Source organism: Panthera uncia, chromosome X (assembly GCF_023721935.1).
Source record: "Panthera uncia isolate 11264 chromosome X, Puncia_PCG_1.0, whole genome shotgun sequence".
Taxonomy (NCBI): Eukaryota; Metazoa; Chordata; class Mammalia; order Carnivora; family Felidae; genus Panthera; species Panthera uncia.
This window is the reverse complement of record NC_064817.1, coordinates 50610589-50632177: the sequence shown is the minus strand read 5'-3', so window position 1 is coordinate 50632177 and position 21589 is coordinate 50610589. Positions and strand designations below refer to the sequence as shown.

At 38.0% G+C, this 21589-nt stretch overlaps 1 protein-coding gene across 1 annotated transcript in view; it reads right to left on the bottom strand.

Moving 5' to 3' along the window:
- Positions 1-2239: 2239 nt before the first annotated feature.
- HEPH (hephaestin) overlaps positions 2240-21589 on the bottom strand; it is an 82592-nt gene continuing 63242 nt past the window's right edge. The window contains exons 15-20 of the mRNA XM_049644674.1: positions 14639-14745; positions 13013-13238; positions 10382-10521; positions 9345-9507; positions 6531-6575; positions 2240-4440 (exon numbers count right to left, since the gene is read on the bottom strand). Of these exons, the coding sequence (XP_049500631.1) occupies positions 4208-4440; positions 6531-6575; positions 9345-9507; positions 10382-10521; positions 13013-13238; positions 14639-14745 (914 nt within the window). The 3' untranslated portion in view covers positions 2240-4207. The remainder of the gene's footprint in view (positions 4441-6530; positions 6576-9344; positions 9508-10381; positions 10522-13012; positions 13239-14638; positions 14746-21589) is intronic.

The window sequence follows — 21589 nt, the reverse complement described above, 5'->3', positions numbered from 1 at the left end:
TGACTGACCTAGCCAGGTGCCCTCCCTTTTACCCTTTTACTACTGTTATTCTCCATCTTTCTGATCCAGTGTGGTGCTTGTGCCTCACCTATAGGTTCTAGGGTTTTCCAGTGGCATTTTGTCTATGGATACATTTTGTTGGTCTTTTTGTGAGAAAGACTAAAGTGAAATGACCTTTGTTACAATCTTGATGATATCATCATCCATGAATACAGGATTTGCAATGAAAATCCATTTCGATTCTGATACTGGTGGTTTTTACCTTTTCTACTATTTTTATTTTTGTCACTATTGCTGGTTTTTCACTTTTATTTTATATTTTATTGACTTTTTTAAGTGACCAAGTTTTGTTTCATTTGTTTTCTCTGTTATTTTTCTTTTTTCGGTTTCATTTATTTCTGCTCTTATCTGTATGTTTCCCATTATTTTGTTTTCTTTGGACTTACTTCCTCTTCTATTTATAGTTTCTTTATGTAAGAATTTATTTTTTTAATCAGCTCAAGAAGTTTTATCTTTTCTAATGCATTTTAGTTCTATAAATTTGTTTATCAGCACTGCTATAGCTGTATCTTACATTTTTTTTTAAAAGTTTATTTATTTATTTATTTATTTATCTATTTATTTATCCAGAGAGACAGAGCACACAAGTGGAGATGGGCAAAGGGGCGGGGGGAGAATCCCAAGCAGGCTCCACACTGCCAGAGCAGAGTCCTTGAAATTTTGAGAGCTTTTTTTATAGGTAAGATTCCTTCTCTCTGCTACCTTAAAGCGATATTCCTTTGTTGCCTGTAAGTTCAAGCCTCTCTGAAACTTTGGTGTGAGACTGCAGACAACCAAGTTATAAAGTAGGGATGAGATAAGATGATCTACCCTCACTATATATCCATAATACCATTTTACATGGTAAACGGAGAACAGAAAATATATATACATAATATATATTACATATACTATATATATGTGTGTGTGTGTACATATATATATATGTGTGTGTGTGTGTGTGTACATATGTACCCATATGTATGCATGTATGTATGTATGTATGTATGTATATACATACATATATATTTTTTAATTGCTTTGCTGAATTTTTCTATTTTCTTAATTTGTCTCAGAGACATTTGTAATTGCTTGTTGTAGCAGTTGCATTATAGCTATTTTAAAATCCTTTTCAGGTAATTTGAACATCTGCTTCATTTCAGTTTTTGTGTTTGGTGATCATCTTCTCATTCAAGTTGTGATTTTGGTCGTTCTTGATATGATGGAAATATGAAGCATATTTAAGCAATCTATTTTAGAAGATATTCATCTTGTTTATATTTAACACACAAGTCCTGGCATAATTCTGTGTTCCAATGACAGTGTAATTTTCAGAGACCTTGCTGTGGGATTTTGGTTTGCTTGGTTTCTCTGGTGTCACTAGTGTTTTTGTTGATCCCTGACAGAGCCCCTTATTATTTCTGGATAGTGAAAGGGATTGCAGCTCACAGCAAAATTGCTTCTTGGGCTTGGCAGCTTGCTATGTTGAGATTCCCCCTGCAGGTCCTTCCCAATGTCTAATTAGGAAAGGGGAGTCTCTGACCAAAAGAGATGAATACCAGTTTCCCTGCCTATTTGATGTAGGCAGGGCTCTTCCTCAATCCCCCTTTTTGTCTCCAGGGCCATCTGGGGTTGTCATTAGGATTCCTCGTTGATCTTGGTCTGTGTTCTGCTAGGTTGGATGTTGGAAAGATACCCAGTTGCTTTGTCATCATGTTCTTTTCCACATTTCCATTTTCTTTCTATATTTTTCAGTCTTTCTATTGCCTTTTTCATTATTTACAGTGTTTATTTATCATTAAACACAGATGAGTTTGTGGCATCTCACCTGAAAAGTAAGCCCAATTTATATTTTTAAAACATCACTTTTCTGCATGGAGGAAAAAATGTGAAGGGCTAGAGTAAATGCAAGGAGAGTAATAATGAGGCTACCATTCTAGTCCAGGTAAAAGATTGTTGTTTTTTAGACTGAGGTGGTAGCAGTAAAGATACAAACAAGTGAATCAGTTATAGCAATTTAAGAGGCAAACAGACAAGGCTCACCAACTGGCTTGATCAACTGAACGAATGGAAGTGTCACTTAATTGTCAAAAACATCTTCTACATCCCCACTGGGAGAAAAACCACCACAAAAATACATATATACATATATATATATATATATATATATATATATATGGGCTTGAGCTTAGTTTCCCCAATCTGTAGGAGGGTTACATCCTCAGGGGAAACTTATCCTCATTCCACCTACTTTTCTTTGTCTCTGATTCATGACCATGACCAAGATAACAACATCCCAGTTGTGTGCAAATCATAGCTATTAATTGACTCGAGTCCTCAGTGTGCACTGGGTTTTCAATAACCTCCACATTTACCATAGACCAAAATTGTTTGCTTTTATGTGCATTGATTTTGCAATGGCTTAAATACCCCACCATTTTATTTTATAACTAGCAATTTAAACCTTCCATCATCTCCTTCCCCTGTTATTTTTCTGAGATTTCCAGTAAAGCTCACCAGAAAGCCACTGACCACAGTAAAGCAATATGAATAATAGGCTCAGGACCATGGTTTCTCTTCCAACCTTCAACATTATATGGCAACTGAATACTAGCCCTGTGGGTTTCTACATTTGATCTGTATAGGATACCTAATTAGGCAGAGAGATTGGCTGGGAAGACAAGAAAATTGCAGTTAATATGGGTACAAAGGATGGAGATTGGTGGATGTTTCTATGATACACCAGGATAAAACAAGTATTTGGAGTCAAATAGATTGACATGAATCCTTGCTCAACTTCTAGTTGAATGCCCGTGGATAAAATTACTCTATCTGATCATTTGTTTACTCAAATATAAAACAAAGTATCACTCTGATAAAGCTAAGGTGAGTTAAATGCAATCAGGTATTAGATGTTTTGTAAAGTGTAAACCAGTACATATTTCAGTTATTATCTTAATTCTGCTTCTAATGTCTTCTTTTCTTCATTTCCCATGTGAAATGGTATTATGGATATATAGCGAGGGTGGATCATCCTATCTCATCCTTACTCTACATATTGTTCATCTGTGGTCTCCCACCAAGATTTCAGAGAGGCTTGAACTTACAGGCAACAAAAGAATATTGCTTTAAGATAACCAGAAAGGAGTCTGTCCTATTTAAAAAAAAAAAAAACTCCAAAAATTGCAAGTAGACCTCTCATACGCCCAATTGCCAAAGAGTCCACAAGATTGGTGCCCATCTCACCTTGCCCAGTGGATAGGTTTAAGCTTTGTCTCAGACTTCTGTTTCTCTCTGGAAAATTTTCTTAGAATTCAAAAGTGTTTTGGCACCTATGTGTTAGAAGATGGTACCCACCAGTCTGACTTAGTTTTATTTTTTCCAAAACACAAACACATACGCCCCACAAAAAAGATAGGTAGACCCATATTATACCCCCTCCCAGTGAGTGTTCTTTGTTTCAATCATGGTCACAGATTCCCAGAGGCCACAGAGATCATTAAAATCACCATATTCACTCTTATAGTGTTCTAACAAGTACTTTAACATACAGTATTTTTTGCCTACAGTATGGAGTGGAAAACTGTGCCAGAAATTTTGAAGACTGACTTCCTGAGGAGCTTCTGGCTCCAGAGGTTGTAGGTGCTCATAGCAATAATATTCCATCTACTTCTTTTCCAAAATAGTTTATTTCCAAGGAGAATCAAAATAAAATTTGGATCTTCAAATCCCACCCCACACATTCTCCATCATGCCCATGTTGTTAGCCCTTAGTTTAGATGTGGATTATCTTCACAGCTCACTTACCTAGGTTCTGAAAAAGCAATAAAAACCTAATCAATTGATTTTACCTTAGATATCTACTTTGTAAGAATAGATTATTAGTAATTTCCAGATCTTCCAAGTGTCAGTGGTTGATATAATCCAGCTGTTGAAATTTGTGATATAAGATAATATGGGACTCTCTTGCCCCAGCTTCCCAAGTGGAGAAAAAAATAAAGAAAAAGAGAAGGTACATAATTTCCATGTAAATAAATAGGTGAAGAAATTCCCAGATGAGTTTATTTCCCTACTCTGCCTACCACTCGTCCCTTTGACAGTGGAGTCAGTTACTAGAGCATGACCTGTTGAGACTGCATTCAAGATGTGAAGTTGCAGGACCCAACTGCTACTGTTTGAGGGACAGAAGCTTGAAGCTGTCATCCAGGATGGACCTCCTGTTGCGTCGTAGCTTTCTCTGTTGAAACTGGTACCAGATCACACCACCAAGAGCTAGAGCAATGAGGAGGAGAATGATACTCATGGCAATTAAAAGAGAAGCCAGTATCTCAATATTCTTTACAGGGATCCGCATGCCCAGCACTCTCACATTGCCTTCTCCAATGTCTCTGAGGATTGATGCTGAAATAGAACAAGAGAAAAATGGCACCCTGAGCTGGAGAGTACTCTAATGTGGCACCATTCACGGTCAACTCAGGAAATAGGAAATAACTCCATCAACATAGGGCAGAAGAATTGCTCCTATCCCTAAAAAGACCAGCTGATGAATACAGGTTTATAGGTTACAAAGAATTTGTGTAACAGGAAGTCACTGCTAAGAAAGCCCTTAGGAATCACTGTTTTCTTTACCCCCATGGAAAGAACTAAAACTGAGTAGAAAGGGCCCTGATATATTTCTTCAAATATATAAATGTTTGTGATGTAAAACTAACAATAAAAATAATTGGATTTGGTTTATATGTTTCCACAGGATAGAATTGGGAGCAATGAGTGGAATTTTCAAGGAGGCAGTTTGACTCAATCATCTAGCTTATAAATGCTCAATTTGACTATTTGTACCATGACAACAGCCTACCACTGTGCCGTCTTGTCTCTCAGCTCTTTTAGTCTTGATACACTGATGTCACATCGATCTTTTGAGGTGAAATAATATGATTGTTTAGTTACAAACTTTTGGTGATCTCCAATTAACCTACACAGCAAAGCTATGAATCAAGCCAGGCATTCCAACTCTCACAATCAGGCTCTAGCTTACCATTTTGGTTTTATATTATACTCTTTAGCCACAGCAACTGATTCTTTGTTTCCAAGAACAGGTGACCCTCTTTCAGGCCACCCTTTCTCCCTCTTCACTTTTCTATACCCATATTAAATGTTACATTTGAGGTCAGTTAATGGTCCTTTCTTCTGTGTTCCCAAAGTATCTGTACTGTTTGTATTCTCATGATTTACTTGCCTGGGCCAAGTGAACTATCTCCCTCACTTTTGGACTTCAGTCTCCTTTTTTATAAAATGATGATAAGAACTATACTTAGGTCAGAGGTTTATTGTGATATTTAAATGAGTTAATATTTATAAAATATTTAGCATAGCACCTGGAAGATAGCAAATGAACAATAATTAATAGCTGTCGTGTTGCCCCTTTTTACAATATATACCAGCAATGCAATTATTGTTTTTGTATCTCATTCCATTTATAGATGCAAATCTCCTGGAGAGTAATATCTTACTTGTTTTGGTTTCCCTGGAACTCAGCCCATGTTTGATAAATATATAAATGGATGAATGAACATTATTAAAGAAATAAGAAAAGATGAACTGTGAGTTAAAATGGAAGCTGGAAACTTCATAGTTCTAAGTTTACATTCTACTACTTACTCCTCTTGTGATCTTGGACAAATTACTTTCCATTTCTCAATTTCTCATGTAGAAAATTATTGGGCTTTATTAGACCAAGAGTTTACACTATCCCAACCTCACTTTTACTATTCCCAATCCCTCCAAAACATACCTTAGTCTCCTGGTTCACAGTTTATAAAATACGTGGGGAGATCATTAGGACTTTTCAAAACATAGCTGAAAAAAATCCCCATATTAAACTGATGGTCTGTAGCATCCCTTCTACTTTTCATAACTCTCTGAGCCTTTCTCAGTCCATGTACAAATGGGATGGGGGAGAGTGAGGTAGGTAAGGCCCACTATTTGGACCTAGTTTAGGTAGGAAAATAATTTCTACTTTTGTGAATGGCAGCAATGGCTGGTTTCAAAGAGTCAACTATTTGGTATTCCATAGAAACAAGAATAAAAAAGTTGATGTAGATTGTATGGTATTTATACTAGTTTCATACTGTCTCTGTGAATAATTTATGTCTGTGTTACAGCTCCTTCATGTCTAACCCAAAGAAACCTTGAATCCACCACCACCACCCCCTTCACACATTAGGTGAGAAGCTAAGATAGCAACTTTCAATTGGGGTAAGGCTGTTTTCCCTAACTTAGGATGTTGGGAATAGGGGACAGAGAGAATAAATATGCTGAGAAAAACTGAACCTTGGGTTCCTGACTTTTGAAGTATTACAGAAATTTCAGGGTGCTTCCTGCTAGTATTGTAGTCCATGTTTTGGTAGTGAATCTCATTTTCTAGAGGCACTACACCTCCCCCCAAGTACATACCACATATAAGTACACAGTTTATACATTATCCTTCCTACCTTTTCCAATCTCTTTGGTGATGGTGGTGATAGTGCTTACGTGTTCTGGTAGAAAAGAAAAAAAAAGAGGTTAGTTAGCGCTGTTATTCTTCCTACCAATCCACAGGTTTTCTCTGGGCATTGGCATTGGATAGAGGAATTTCTCTGTAGTATCCTAAGCAAAAGGAAGGTGCCTGGAATTAATTACCTTATGGTCAAAGTCATTATTGGCATATGTATTTGATTTTGAGTAGTGACAAAAATATAAGCAAAAACATAGGCTTAGGAGTCCAAAAGGTAAGTCACCCCTCTGCCATTATGTACATATTTATTGATATTTCCTACCCACATTCTTGTGTTCTTTGTCACCCTTTCCCACCCTCCCTTCAATAAATCTCTGCTCCTTGTCAAAACTACATCCCTACATATTCAAACCCTTTTGAGAACACTGCTTCCTCTTCTTGCTTTAATGAGGCTGAGCTCTTCTCTGAGGACTATGTTTCTTTTATATCCTCTCAATACTGCTTTTAGATAATTGTTCCTCCCCTTTTAGAGTAAATATCTATCTGTTTTGAAGATTATATTATTTGGCTACAAAACTCACAACCACTTTTTGTTACTGTTACCTAGTAGTTCTTTTCATTCACGGAAGTCTTTGCTACCTGACTCAGTCTTCCCATTCCTCCATTCCCACCATAGGTGTTGACCCATTCATCCTTCAAACTTCACAGTTTCTGTACCTTTTAATTCTAACAACTTTTATATCTACTCTAATTCTATTAACAATTCCCATGGTCACATTGAACTTGTTATTCAGAACTGCTCCATCTCAGAAATATAAAATCTAACAACAGCCTCCTCTTCCTTACATAGTTTAATGATACTTATTCCATTTAACCTGTTATCATCACCTCATACAGATCTCTAGCTCCTGGATCCTTCCATTTTTTCCCAAACTGTCAGCTTTATCATGCCTTTTTTTTGTTTACCCCATTCCTGGTCTAGCTAGACTCTATGGTCTATCACTTCAACTACTGACTTACCAATCAGTCAATTATAATTGACTGATGAAACCACAGTGAGTATGATTTCTCTGTGTTTTGTCTGGTATGCTGAATGTTGGTGCATAAAAATCATGTAATTGTAAAGATAAGTATTCTTTGTGTCAAACTTTAACTAAGCCCTCAATTTTTCCTGCCAATAATTATTTTCTATCACTCAGAGTAACCTTTGTTTTCCCATCTCCCAAAGTGGTTATTTCAAACCTTAGCCCACTCTCTTCAAGTTCCTTATCCTACTTTCTATCCTTCACTCTAAGCAGATGAATTCTCTCCCACAAATGAACAAATGAAGCAGAGACCAGGAAATAAATATTCTTTCTGTCAGACTCCTCACCCAAACTTATACAATGATCATTTACTTTTCTGTCTTCTCTTCTTTTAGTAAAAAAAAATCTATTCCAGTCTATTTTTTCATTTTATCTCTGGTTTTCATACCCTGTTTCCTCATTAGGAACGTTGTTTCAACAATTAGCCCTTTCTTCCCTGTCTACAACTATTCCCTCTGGTTGGCCAGGTAGCATATATGTGGTTGGAGCAATACTGAATTAGACTATCGTGAGGTATAAACAAACAATAAAAAGCAAATAGGTAGGCTTTGTAGGCTGGCTCATTGTCAGAGAGAGATATGAGTTATCTTTATTCATGGAAGTTCTTTGATGTTATATATTGAGATAATTTTGTGAAATGGTCCAGATTTTGGATGACCCATTACTATACACAGACATAACCTGTTGTCTTGAACCTATAGCATCTTGATTACACATCAATTTATCACTTGACTTTGTTTCTAAGGGCTGACAAAACACAACAAAGAGTTTTGTGTACCTGTCTGAGTAGTAAGGAATAGTACTATAGTAGTAAGTTGAAGACACATTTTAGCAGTATAGATTATTAGAGAACAAAGCTTTTCAAAGATACAGGTTATTATAATGGAAAATTTCTCTTCCCCTGGGGGTAAAGAGCAGAGTTGTATTCTCTACCCTGGTTTGCTAAGCTTGTTTAAAAGCCCAAAAACATTTTCAAACTTTGTATTTCTGCTGATAGAGTGCAAATGACTGAAAATCCTAGACACAGGTCAAGAGATTCCTAAACAATTAATGACCAAAAGACAAAATCCATAGCCAGCCAAAACTTTTATGTTCTTGGTAATGATCAAAAATTGACTGATAAAGAAACCAACCCAGCAATTCACTCTCCATATTAAAAAAGAAAAAAAAGGCAAAACCTTTTTGCACCCTTGGTAGCAACTCTTTCTGAGATAAGCCATAACTAAAGGCCAATATGTCCATCTAGCTTTAGACATAGTTGTTCCAAGACAGACAGAACTTTTTCACAAGCTCCACAAAACAAATCAATTAAGGGGTGACTATTAGAACTATATTTATTTTTTAAAGAACTCATTAGCAAGATTTCTTGAAATAGTGAGTACTTCTAATGAATCCTAAAATAATAGATTTCTATTTAAGTGAAATATATTTCAAAGGAAGCAAATCTATGCTAAGCAACAATGCATAGAGCCTAATGAGTTTCAGGCAGGGTCAACCCATGTGAAATCAACAAGTGTCAAAGTAATTAGGATGGGGAAGGAGCAAGGGAACAATGGAGAATGAGAAATATAGTTGGGAGAACACCTGAGTGTGGCATGCACTGTCTTAAGTCCTGGTTCTTCTGGGATCAGAAAGACAGGGGTAAGGAATTTCTTGGGATTATCTGGTTCCTGTAGACTACATAAAGTATTCAAAGATTTCCAATCTTGGGGGAAGTTATACCTTACCTCTTTGGGACAAGACAGTAAAAAGGGTCTCCATGCCAGCATGGACATGGTCAGAAACGTGGCAGTGCATCAGCCATGTCCCAGGGTTGCTGGCTACCATCTCCACAACCTCAAAGGTCCCTGGGAACAGATCTACAACATCTGCACGGTAGCTCTCTCCATTCTGCAAAAGAGATTGGGGTGGAGGAGAAGAAATGAAGGGTAAAGAGTTCATCTTAGAGCTTATAGGAGCTAAAAAACTTGGATGTCCAAATCAGGGACATGGGGCTCCAAGATTCATAGATCAGAGAGCAGCTTAACAAGTACACCTGATCTATCTCCTCTATAAATCTGCCCACACAAATTGAACCATCAGCAGAGACCCTATCTTCCTACTTTTCCTTAAAGTGTCCCAAAGGACGCTTTGGGAGCTAACATTAGTATCTCCATACTTTTCATCATGCTGACATCTGGGGAAATTGGCTTAATCCTTGACTCCTAGGAAGGAACTACTTATTTCCTTTAGAAATTTATCTCAATTTAGATTCCTCCTCTATGCTATCCTTCAACTCCCTTTCCCTTCAACTGCCCCCTTCCCCTAAGGCTAAAACTTCTTTTTCAAAACCTACATGTTGTTCCATGTAGCTTCTGAATTGAAGTTTCTTATAATGGATTAAGAACTTTCATAGATTCTGAGACATCACTATGAAATTTCTTGCTCTTAGGATCACTGTTTACTGGCACTCCAGTCCTTGACTGATGTTCAATTACTTCGGTTTCTTCAATCTACTTACACCACAAATGAGCTACTCACTTCTTCTTTTTTTTTCCTTTGAGCTACTCATTTCTTCTATATCAGAGGGGAAAGCCAAGGACTAGAGGGAAGTGACTAACCCTGGAGTACACAGCCAAGCTAGAGTTCCCAGTTCAATTCTCCATGTACAAGACCTCTCCTCTTTTAACTATTATCTTGTTCCTTAAGAAGCTATCCCTTTCTTAATGACTGTCAAAGCATTCCTCTAATTGTTCCTGAGGTACTCAGCCCTTTGCCAGCTCACCCGATATAGGAAACTCTCTGCATGGAAGTGGATAGTGTGTAGGTCAATATCTTGGCCCATGGCCAGCATGTACCATGCCACTCGTTCTCCTTGGTACATGGTAAGACCCCTGAGGTTGCTGTAGAGCTTTCCATTAATGGCTGTAAAAAAAAAAAAGTCTCATATCTTTTGTTTTGATTTCCCATTGCCATTGCCTTAGGGCTAGTCCCTATCATGTTTGATGATAATAATATCTTCTTAATTACTCTAATCTCTATAACATTTGCATCCCATAAGTCTATCTTACACATTGGTGTTGTAAGAGTGGTCTTTCTAAATATCTAATCTGACCATTTCTTTCTACTGCTTAAAATACTATAATAGATGCCTCATGCCTAAAAGATCAAGCTCCTTAGTTCAGCCAACAAGGTCCTTCACAATATAAGGCCAAACCACCTTCTCAAAATCATTTCCCATTATCTAACACATTTTTTCCAATGAAGGTGATTTATTCACCATACCCAATATGGCCTCATATTCATGTTCTTTGTGTCCTTGCTCATGCTTCTGATATTTCCCCCTAGAAATCCTGCCTTCTTTTATTCATCTTTTCAAAGCACAATCATAACTTTACCTTATCCAAGAACACTTCCTTGATCTAGCTCCTCTTAGTAACTCTCTTTCCCTTCATTTACTTCTACCTCTGAACTCCTCCAGTACTGTCTGTACCATATTTGGAAGTCACCAAAACCTCCCTTATATACTTACCTATCTTTAAATTGGTGGAAGCTCATATCTCCAACTGGACTATAGGTTCCTAGTAAGCAGGAAATGAAAGTATATACTATACTAATATAGTTTCCTTATATTCTTCAGAGCACCCAGAAGACACCTGAGCCTACAATACATGTTAAATAAAAAGTACTTGCAATATTCTTGGAATTAATAATTATATTAATTGCATAGGCTTCATTATCTGTTTCTTCACAGGCCACATCCTATGCTCTAAGGACAACAAACTACTCATAGCCATGTTAATTCATATTGTCAGGACTATGCCCAGAGCACATTCCTGTGCCCCACATATTCTTATGGAGGGAAAGTCATATTTACTCTACGTTTCAAGAGTGGAAATAATGGAAGGAACATTTGTAACCTGTCATTTATTTACCCCAATCAAATTGTGAATTTGTAAAAAAGGAACTAAAGATGCTCAACTCTACCCTTTGTGAATCTTCTCTCTCTTGAATCAGTCTTGACATAGAAAAGAATTCAAATTGATTTAATATTACATTGTAAAGAAGATTCTACTGCTGCAAAGGGGAGGCTATTGTTGTTTATTTATATCAATGTCAGGGTAGAAAATCTATTCCCTGCAGGAGGAGTATCAGTAAGCCCATTTAGCTTCAGAAATAAATTCAGTGTCCTTCTCAGGAACTAATTCTCAGTAAGCCCACATTTGGTCATAAGCATTTCTATCTTTTTTTTTTTTTTTCTCAATTGTTTCAAGAATCTGGAAGGGAAAGGAAGGATATATTATTTGTTTTCCCTCAGAATCTAACATTATCTTTCTATCTTCAGTACCAGCATTTAGAAAGTGTTCAACAAATTCCTGATACATAAGTAGATGGATTGATGTCTGAGGAGTTTGGATGAATGAACATATAAACAAACAGATAGAAATGGGCATTAACCAAACAAATGGACACTAGAAAGTTGTAAATGTGCCCTAATTCCCTTTTTCTCCTGGGCAACTAATTTCTCTGATTCGTCAGAAGATACAAAGTTCATATTGTTCAGTTTGTGAATCTTCTATTTCAATGTGAATCATTTTTATCTCCAGCAAGGGGAAATAGCTAGAATCAATGCGACAATGAGATACTAATTTTGAGTTCCATTGGAATCACTATCAAAGCTGCACCTTATCCTCACGTCAAAGAAATATTACACTAGAAAGGATGGTGAGAAATCACTTCACACATTTAAATGTATTTAAGTTCTCACTCTTATTTTAGATTTTCTTTTGTTTGTGAAATGCTACACAGATCTTTGAAACAAAGGAAGGCTTGGATGCACAATTTTCTTCCAAAATCCATTCAAGCATCAAAATCTCTTCATTGTATGTAATATAAATCCAGCATTATTTTCTCTGCGGTTCTTTCCTATTTGTAAATTGAAACTTTGTTGTGAAATTAGACTAAAAGACAAGCTGTCCTTCATTTGTCTATCTTGGAATCTATTGAGAAAGTACATTCCAGATCCAGGTGGGGAAAGAAATAAAATGATACTGAGAGACTAAACTCAGGATTTTGAAATAGAAGGACCCTAAACAACCAACCTACCAGGTACAATGAGAGTCACAAATTTCCATCTTTCTTTTCTAGTGTGTTAAAGTATGCTGGTGTCACTACAACAACTTTACAGAGTCAGCTTCTTGCTTTATGTGCTCTTGATCTAATGCTGACTACTTATATATTTTGTATATATAAATGTACAATAGTAGGAGACAGTTATTTTAATTTGCCCACATACCACCTTCCTACTTTCCCGTACTTTCAATTATGCTCCCTTAGGTAGTGATGGGCCTATCATATACCTCCATGAAACCAATGGGGAGTTCTTTGGAAGAAAGGTAGGTTATTTTCTACAGACCATGCATTTTATTGCTCTCCAAAAAAGTCTCATTCTGTAGGTTAACACGGCCTGGCTCCTGGGCCCCATGGGTTGCTACATTCTCCTCTAGATACCAAGACTGGTTCTCATCAAAGATCAAGAATAACAAGGCAAATTCTCTGTCCATGTCACTCCGTCCTCCATAAGGCTCCAGGATGCCCTTTCGGCAGATGGTCAAGGGTCCAACAAGACCACTATACATGTCCTGAGGATGGGAGGAAGGGGGAGACAGTAAATCAAATGGAGTTGTTCCTGGGTAGCAGTGTTGTACATGGTGCCAGACTGACTTCTAAGTCAAGCCTACTGTACTCAGCACTTGATCATAATGTCTTACATTTATAAGCACCTCTAATATATTATCTGAATTCATCCTCACAATAATTTGAGATACAGATAAGAGGTACCTATGCAACCTATGTTTTAGCCAGGCTGGCCTATCCATTGATCTCCAAACTCACAAGGCACCTTCACAACCCAGTGCCTTTCCTTATGTTGTTTCTTCTTTGTATAATGCCTTCCCTCTGCCACATACCTTATCTTAAGGTATATACTGCTACTTAGTCTTCAAGGCTTAAAGTATGAAATACATGTACCTTTCATTGTGGTGCATTCTCCAGCTTCCCTTTAATCATCTCCTCCAACCAAAAGTAATCATTCTCTCATGGGCCCCTCACAGCACTTTCTATTATATGGGTTCTTTTATTATTTTTGAAAGTTTATTTATTTATTTTGAGAGAGAGAAATAAAGAGCACATGAGCAGGGGAGAGGCAGAGAGATGGAGAGAGAAAATCCCTAGCAGGCTCTGCACTGTCAGTGCAGAGCCCAATGTGGGGCTCAAACCCACTAACTGTGAGATCATGACCTGAGCTGAGGTCAAGGGCTGGATGTTTATCCAATGGAGCCACCCAGGCACCCTTCTATTACATGTTTTTTTAAGGAACTGTTAGTATTTTACTTATTTGTACATATAATATATATATATATATACATATACATATACATATACATATACATATAATATATATTTATATAAACAAATATATGTAAAAATAAATTTATATTATATTTAATTTATATTATATTGTTATTTATTATAATTATAATATATTTAATTATATATATGATTGAAGATGGGAACTGTATCTTACATTTTTATCATCCAAAGCACCAAATAAAATCCCTAAAATATAGTAGTCTCTCAATAAATTATTGCTGACAGATGGCTGTGAATGGTTGGATAGATAGATACACTCATTTTCCAGATGAGGAAATGGGGAGATAATACCCTATTGAAATTCACTCCAAAAGCAATATTGAAACAAATTTTGGGACTAAAACTCCAATTGTTTGACAACCAATCCTAGGCTTTTTAAATGGGAACATACTCACCTATAGGATCCAAAAGGAAAAAGAAAAGAAAAGAAACAAAGAAGAAAACCCTTAGGACAAAGATATGGCACTACCTATTCCCTTCATCCCTCCTTCTGTCTTTAAAATAAGTACCACATTTGAGGAATTTTCCCCAAACTCTGGGCTGCATTATTTCAGGGTTGGGCTCTGCCCATTTATGAGACTCACCTCCAAGAAATCAATATTGTCTTTACCTTGATGGGATCCACTGCAGAATAATAGATCCAGGAAACACAAGCAGAATCATTAGGCCCTGGGCCAGATCTTTCTGGGATGTTCCATTGGTAAGTGAGAACCTCACCTAGGAAGGGTAACAGGGATCTCCAGTTGGGCCAAATCAACTTTTTCCCAATTCTCAGGTTTCCCAAGAGGCTATGGTGGATAAGCCTCAGGACTTTTAAGATCTTTTTTCCATTATTTCCATACCATTCTCCGTTTTAGTTTTATGATGTTGCTCTTCTAACTCCTGGGACACATTCAGCCTCTCTTCTATACCCCTATCTTTAAAAGTCCAGTTCCAATCCCCTGGTAAATCCACTCTGATATTGTTCTTTCATCTTATAATGTCCTCCCTCCTTCCTTTTTTAGCACTGCTTTGTTCTCCTTTTCTTGCTGCTGCTTCTTATATTCAACTATTTTCCCAAGGCTCTGTCTCTAGTTCTCTTCTCGTTTGTTTTTTTTCCATACTCTCTCTATGAACGCTTTTAGCTACCTTTCTGGTGTCAATTATGAACTATGTATTGATGACTCTTAAATACTTAACCAGAACTCCCTTGCTAGCATTAAGCTCCAATCTGAAATTTTTAATTAGATACTGAGCATCTTTTAAAGATTGTCCTGACAACACATCAAAAATTAAAATTGTTCTGAATTCACTTACCTCCTTTGAAAAAAGAACCTATTAATCTGTGCTCCCAGTATCTAGTAATGATAACAAAACCCTCCTACTTACCCGCACACAACACTTTAGTTTTTGTCTTCTAACCTTTACACACTCCACATGCAACTAAATAGTAAGTTCTACTGATTGTACCTCTACAATATATTGTGTTGCCATGCTCTCCTCCTTCCAATTCCCAAGAATATTGCCCTCATATAGAACTTTATTTTCTCAACCAGACTATTACAAAAACCCCTAACACGTTTCTCTGCTTCCAAGTTCCATCCTCTCCAATCCCTTTTCCAACTGATGCCATATTACTTTTATAACATTTCTATTGAGATAGAATTTGTATACCATACAATTCAACCATTTAAAGGGTACAATTCAATGTTTTAGTATATTCACAGAATTTTGTAACATAACCACATCAATTTTAGAAAGATCACTACCTCTGAAATAAAATATTCACTCTTTCTCCATCATTCTGTAATCACCCACTCACTTGAGCCCTGGACAACCACTAATCTACATCTTTATAGAGTTGCCCATTTTGAGTATTTTATACAAATTCAGTTATATAGAACGGATGTCAGCAAATTAGCAGAGTAAGAAGGTCTAAATGCTCATTTCCTTCCACGATAACAACAAAAATAAGGAATAAGCAACTATATACTCACAAAAATATATCTGAGAGAGCTCCAGAATATATGAAATAATTATAACAACCCAGGGGGGCAAAAACCTGAACATGGCCATACAAAAAAGTGTAGGAAGTATCTTACCTACCTTGTCCCAGTCTGGTGCAGCTGGTACCAAGAGGGAACACTCATGGGGGAAAAGAACAGAAGGTGAACCCCAGCAGCCCTCACCACCAGGGAGTCTTTCTTGGCACTGACCCCAGTTGATGGTGCTGCCTGGATCCCATGCTGCTCTGCCACTTCTATAAGGAATCATTACAACTTTGCCCTAACCCAAGAAGTTGTATCTTATCTGCATCCTCAAAGGAGCTGCCATTCCCTTGCTCCCCAAGAAGGATCCTCCACTGCACTGTCCCCTAAGGATCCACTATCAATCTTCCTTCCCCCAAGGAATCACAGGTTATTTGCTTCCAGTTCCACAGTCATTTCTGTTGTATTTCATCAGAAAATGAGCTTCTACTAGTCTACTCCCTTAGAAGGAGACACCACCACTGCATCTTCCCAAGAAGAAGCTGCTATCACTAAATGCCCCACACCCAGAAAAAAAAACTTCTACCCTTCTTCTCACTGTCCCCCTGAGATGCATCAGTGCTGCATTTCCCAGAAGGGCCCATTGTTTCTTTGCCTAACCCCAGAAGGAGCCGCTAGGGCTCCACATTCCCCTCAAGAAGCTGCTTCATTCAACTTGCCACCCAAAGAGCCACATTCTGCTCTCCCATAAAGAGCCATTAACAACCTCAACCGGCAAGAGGGAGCCACTGATGTTCCCTCACCCCACAAGGAGCCAACACCTCTGTATTCTCCAAGAGCAGGAACCACTAATGCATTGATCCTCCATGTAAGGAGCTGCTGTTGCTGAGCCTTCCAAAGGGGTCAGCTCTGCACTGGTTAGAAGGAACCACTGATGCTTTGCTCCATCCAGAGGCAGCGGCCACCTTTCACTTTCTTGATGGCACACTTTGAAGCACAAAAGTTTTTTATTTCAAGGAAGTCCAAATATTTATTTATTTATTTATTATTTAGTCACGTGTGCTTTTAGTGTTATATTTAATAAACTTTTCTAACTCAAGGTCACAAAGATTTACTGTTATGTTTTAAAAGTTTTGTAGCTTTAGCTATTACATTTATGTGCTTGGTTCATTATGAGTTAGTTTTTATATATGGTAAAAGGTAGGGGGTATGATTCCATTGTTTTGTATATAGATATTTAGTATGTTCCAGCATCATTTGTTGAAAAGACTATTATTTCTCCATTAATTAGTATTGACACCCTTTTTAAAAATTAATTTGCCATAAATATGAGTGTTTACTTCTGTACTCTCAATTCTGTCCATTAATCTATATATCTTTATGCCATTACCACACAGTCTTGATTATTGTAGCTTTTTATAGTAAATTTTGAAATTGGTAAGTCTAAGTTCTCCAACTTCATTACTCTTTTTGAACATTGTTTTTGCTATATTATTTCAATCTTCCCAAACTTCTGTTTATTCATGTTATTCTTCTGTTCAAAATTTTAGTGGCTCCCTTATACCCAAGGAATGAAGTTCAAACACTTCATCCAAACATCCAAGCCCTGATAACTCAGACCTACCTTTTAGCCTTAATTTTTACTCTTCCTACTTTTGCAAAATGTACACTGGAAAAATTTAAATTGTATACTTCAGCATATCCCATACTTTCACATATCTGTGACTTGATCATGTTCTTCTCTTACCTAAACTATTCTCCAACCTCTACATTGAATTCTAGACTCCTTTATTCAATTTCCTACTTGATATTTACATTTGTCTAATTTTCATCTCAAACTAAACATATCCAAAGTACATCATTGACTTCTCCCTCAAATCTACTCCTCCTATCTCAGTAAATAGTGAAACCAGTTGTTGAAGCCAAAACTCAGGAGTTATTTTTTTAAAATAGTGTTTATTTTTGAGACAGAGAGAGACAGAGCATGAGTGGCGATGGGCAGAGAGAGATGTAGCCATAGAATCCAAAGCAGGCTCTGGGTTCTGAGCTGTCAGCACAGAGCCCAACGTGGGGCTTAAACTCATGAACCTGTGAGATCATGACCTGAGCTGAAGTCAGACGCTTAACCAACTGAACCACCCAGGCGCCCCAGGAGTTATTTTTTATTCTTTTCCCCTATAGCTCATATCCATCAGCAAGTTATGAGGGATATACCTAAGAAATATATTCCCTACCCATCCACTTCTATTTGTCTCCACTGTTAATACCCTAGTCTATGCCATCATGTTCTGTCACCTGAGTAACCATAATAAACACCTAAATGGTCCCTCATAACACATGACCTACATAACAAGAAATGTAATCCTTTATAAAGTCGACATGAGGCACCTGGGTGTCTCAGTCGGTTGAGCATCTGACTTCAGGTCAGGTTATGATCTCACAGTTTGTGGGTTTGAACCCTGTATTGGGCTCTGTGCTGACAGCTGAGAGCCTGGAGCCTGCTTCAGATTCTGTGACTCCCTCTCTCTCTGCTACTCTCCGTTCATGCTCTGTCTCTCTCTGTCTTTCAAAAATGAATAAACATTACAAAAAAAGAATATTTCCTTAAAGCCATTGGTTTGAAAAACAAGAGGGCCTGAACTTTGTGAGTTCTGGAAGTCACCCAGGCTTAAAGACTGGAGTTTAAAGGTCAATTGGCTTGCCTGGGGTAGAGCCTGGAGGGCGCTGCACTGCTCCTGGTAAGAAAGCATGCAAATAATTCTGGGGCAGAGAGCATGGAAACAACTACCTGAAAAATGCCTGGGGACCACAGGGAGAGGTGATTTGGTTTTCTCAGAGTATGTCCCTGAGGGAGACACCTCTATGGGAAAAAAAAAAAAAACAGCTGGCAGCTGCCATCTCCCTCCCTCACTCTTCAGTATAAACACAGAACCACCTGCAGGAAGTGGCACAGCACCAACTCTGCCTAACTTGTTTACACCAAGTCCCACCATCTTCCTTCTGGTGGAACTGCCCTTCTCAGTCATGCTAGTCTCAATTTCAGTGCTGTGGGCCCTTCCCTAAGAAGACCAGCACAAACATTTGCCCACACCATTTCTCCAGATCAGAGAGTTTTCAGGGCCTCAGTTACTGTGGAAGTGATGACAGGACTCATTGCACAAGCAGATCAGAGCACAATGAATTAAAACTTGCCACATTCAGGCCAGAATCAAACACTGCCCACATCAGGCAAGAATGACTACATATTACTGGCCTGAAGGGTAGAACAACCAAAACAACAGCAGAGTGCATACAGAACACACCAGAGAAATTCCATGCAACACCAGGCACTGGACATTGCATGATATCTTCTTCATAGGGTCATTATTTTTAGGAGCAGGAGACATAACTGTCTTTTCCAACACAGAGAAGAAGACAGACACTTAGACAAAATGTGAAGAAAGAGGAAATTATCCCAAATGAAAGAACACAATAAGTGAAAGAGATCTAAGCAAACAGGTATAAGTAACATGTCTGATGGAGAACTTAAAGCAATAATTATAACGATACTCACTGGACTTGATAAAAGAATAGAAGACATCAGTGAGACCCTTACCACTGAGATAAGAATTAAAAAGATTCAATCAGAGATGAATAGTGCAATAAACAAGTTTAGAAGAACATTTGATGCAGGGGCATCTGGGTGGCTCAGTCAGTTAAGCATCTGACTTCATCTCAGGGCATGATCTCATGGTTCATGAGTTTAAGCCATATGTCGGATTCTGTGCTGACAGCTCAGAGCCTAGAACCTGCTTCTTATTCTGTGTCTCTCCCTTTCTCTTCCCCTCCCTGACTCACACTATCTCTCCCTCTCCCTCTCTAAAAAATAAAGAAACATTATTTTTTTTTAAAGAAACATGCTTGATACAATGAACAGCAGGCTAGAAGCAGAAGAATGAATTAGTGACTTAGGAGACAAAGTAATGGAAAGTAATGAAACTGAACAAAAAAAACGTGAAAAACAAAGTATGTAACACAGGGATAGACTTAGGGAACTCACTGACTCCATGAAATGTAGTAACATTTATATTATAGGAGTCCAAGAAGAAGAATAGAGAGAAAAAGAGGCAGAAAATTTATTTGAAGAAATAATCGTTGAAAACTTCCCTAATCTGGGGATGGAAACAGACGTCCAGATCCAAGAGTCACAGAGAACTCCCATCAAAATAAAGTAAAGCAGACCAACACCAAGACATACTGTAATTTAATTGTCAAAATATAATTAGAAATAAAAATCTTAAAAACAGCAAGGCAAAAGAAGTTCTTAACTTACAAAAGAAAACCCATAAGGCTAGCTAAATATTTTTCAACAAAATCCCAGCAAGTCAGAAAAGAATAGCATGAATGAAAATAAAAACTCTGCAGCCAAGAATTCTCTATATAGCAAGGCTATAATTCAAAATAGAAGAGATAAAGAATTTCTCAGACAAAAAACAAACAACAACAATAAAAAAACCCACATGAACTCATAAAGGAGTTTATGAACATTAAAGCAGTCCTACAAGAAATATTAAAGGGAAAACATTGAGTGCAAAGGAGAGACCAAAGTGACAGTATAAACGCAGGAAAAACCAAAGCAGGAAAAATGAATATTTATGTAAAAATCAGTGAGGGAGCAGACATGTACAAAAAGGATATAAAATATAACATACACCTGAAATATGGGGAGAAGAGAAGTGAATGTGTTCAAACTTGAATAACCATCAACTTATATAAACGGATATTTCCAGAAGAGTTTATATAAAAAACTAATGGTAACCATACGTCAAAAATAACTAAAAAACATACAATGAATAGAGAGAGAGAAATCCAAATATATCACTAAAGAAAAACAGCAAAACACAAAAGACGAAGACAAGAAAGGATCAGAGAAAATTTCCAGAAACAACAAAATAAGTAATAAAATGTCAATAAATACATATCTATCGGGAGAGGGAAGATGGCAGTGTAGGGAGGACGATGGGCTCACCGCGCGTCCTGCTGATCACTTAGATTCCACCTACACCTGCCTAAATAACCCAGAAAACCGCCAGAGGATTAGCAGAATGGAGTCTCCAGAGCCAAGCGCAGACAAGAGGCCCACGGAAGAGGGTAGGAAGGGTGGCGAGGCGGTGCGCGCTCCACGGACTGGCGGGAGGGGCCGGGGCAGAGGGGCGGCTCGCCGGCCAAGCAGAGCCCCCGAGTCTGGCTGGCAAAAGCGTAGGGGCCTGACAGACTGTGATCCGACAGCAAGCGTGACTTAGCTCTGGGAGGTCATAAGTTAACAGCTCTGCTCAGAAAGCGGGAAGGCTGGAAGACAAAGGGAGGGAGAGCTACTGAGCCCCAGATGACAGAGCTCAGTTTGGTGGGGAACAAAGGCGCTTCCCAGCGCCATCTCCCCCGCCCATCCCCCAGCCAAAATCCCAAAGGGAACCAGTTCCTGCCAGGGAACTTGCTCGCTATGCACAAACACCCAACTCTGTGCTCCTGTGGACCCAAACCTCCGGCACCGGATCTGACTCCCTCCCTGTCACAGGGCCCCTCAAAAAGCGGATTACCTAAGGAGAAGTGAGCTA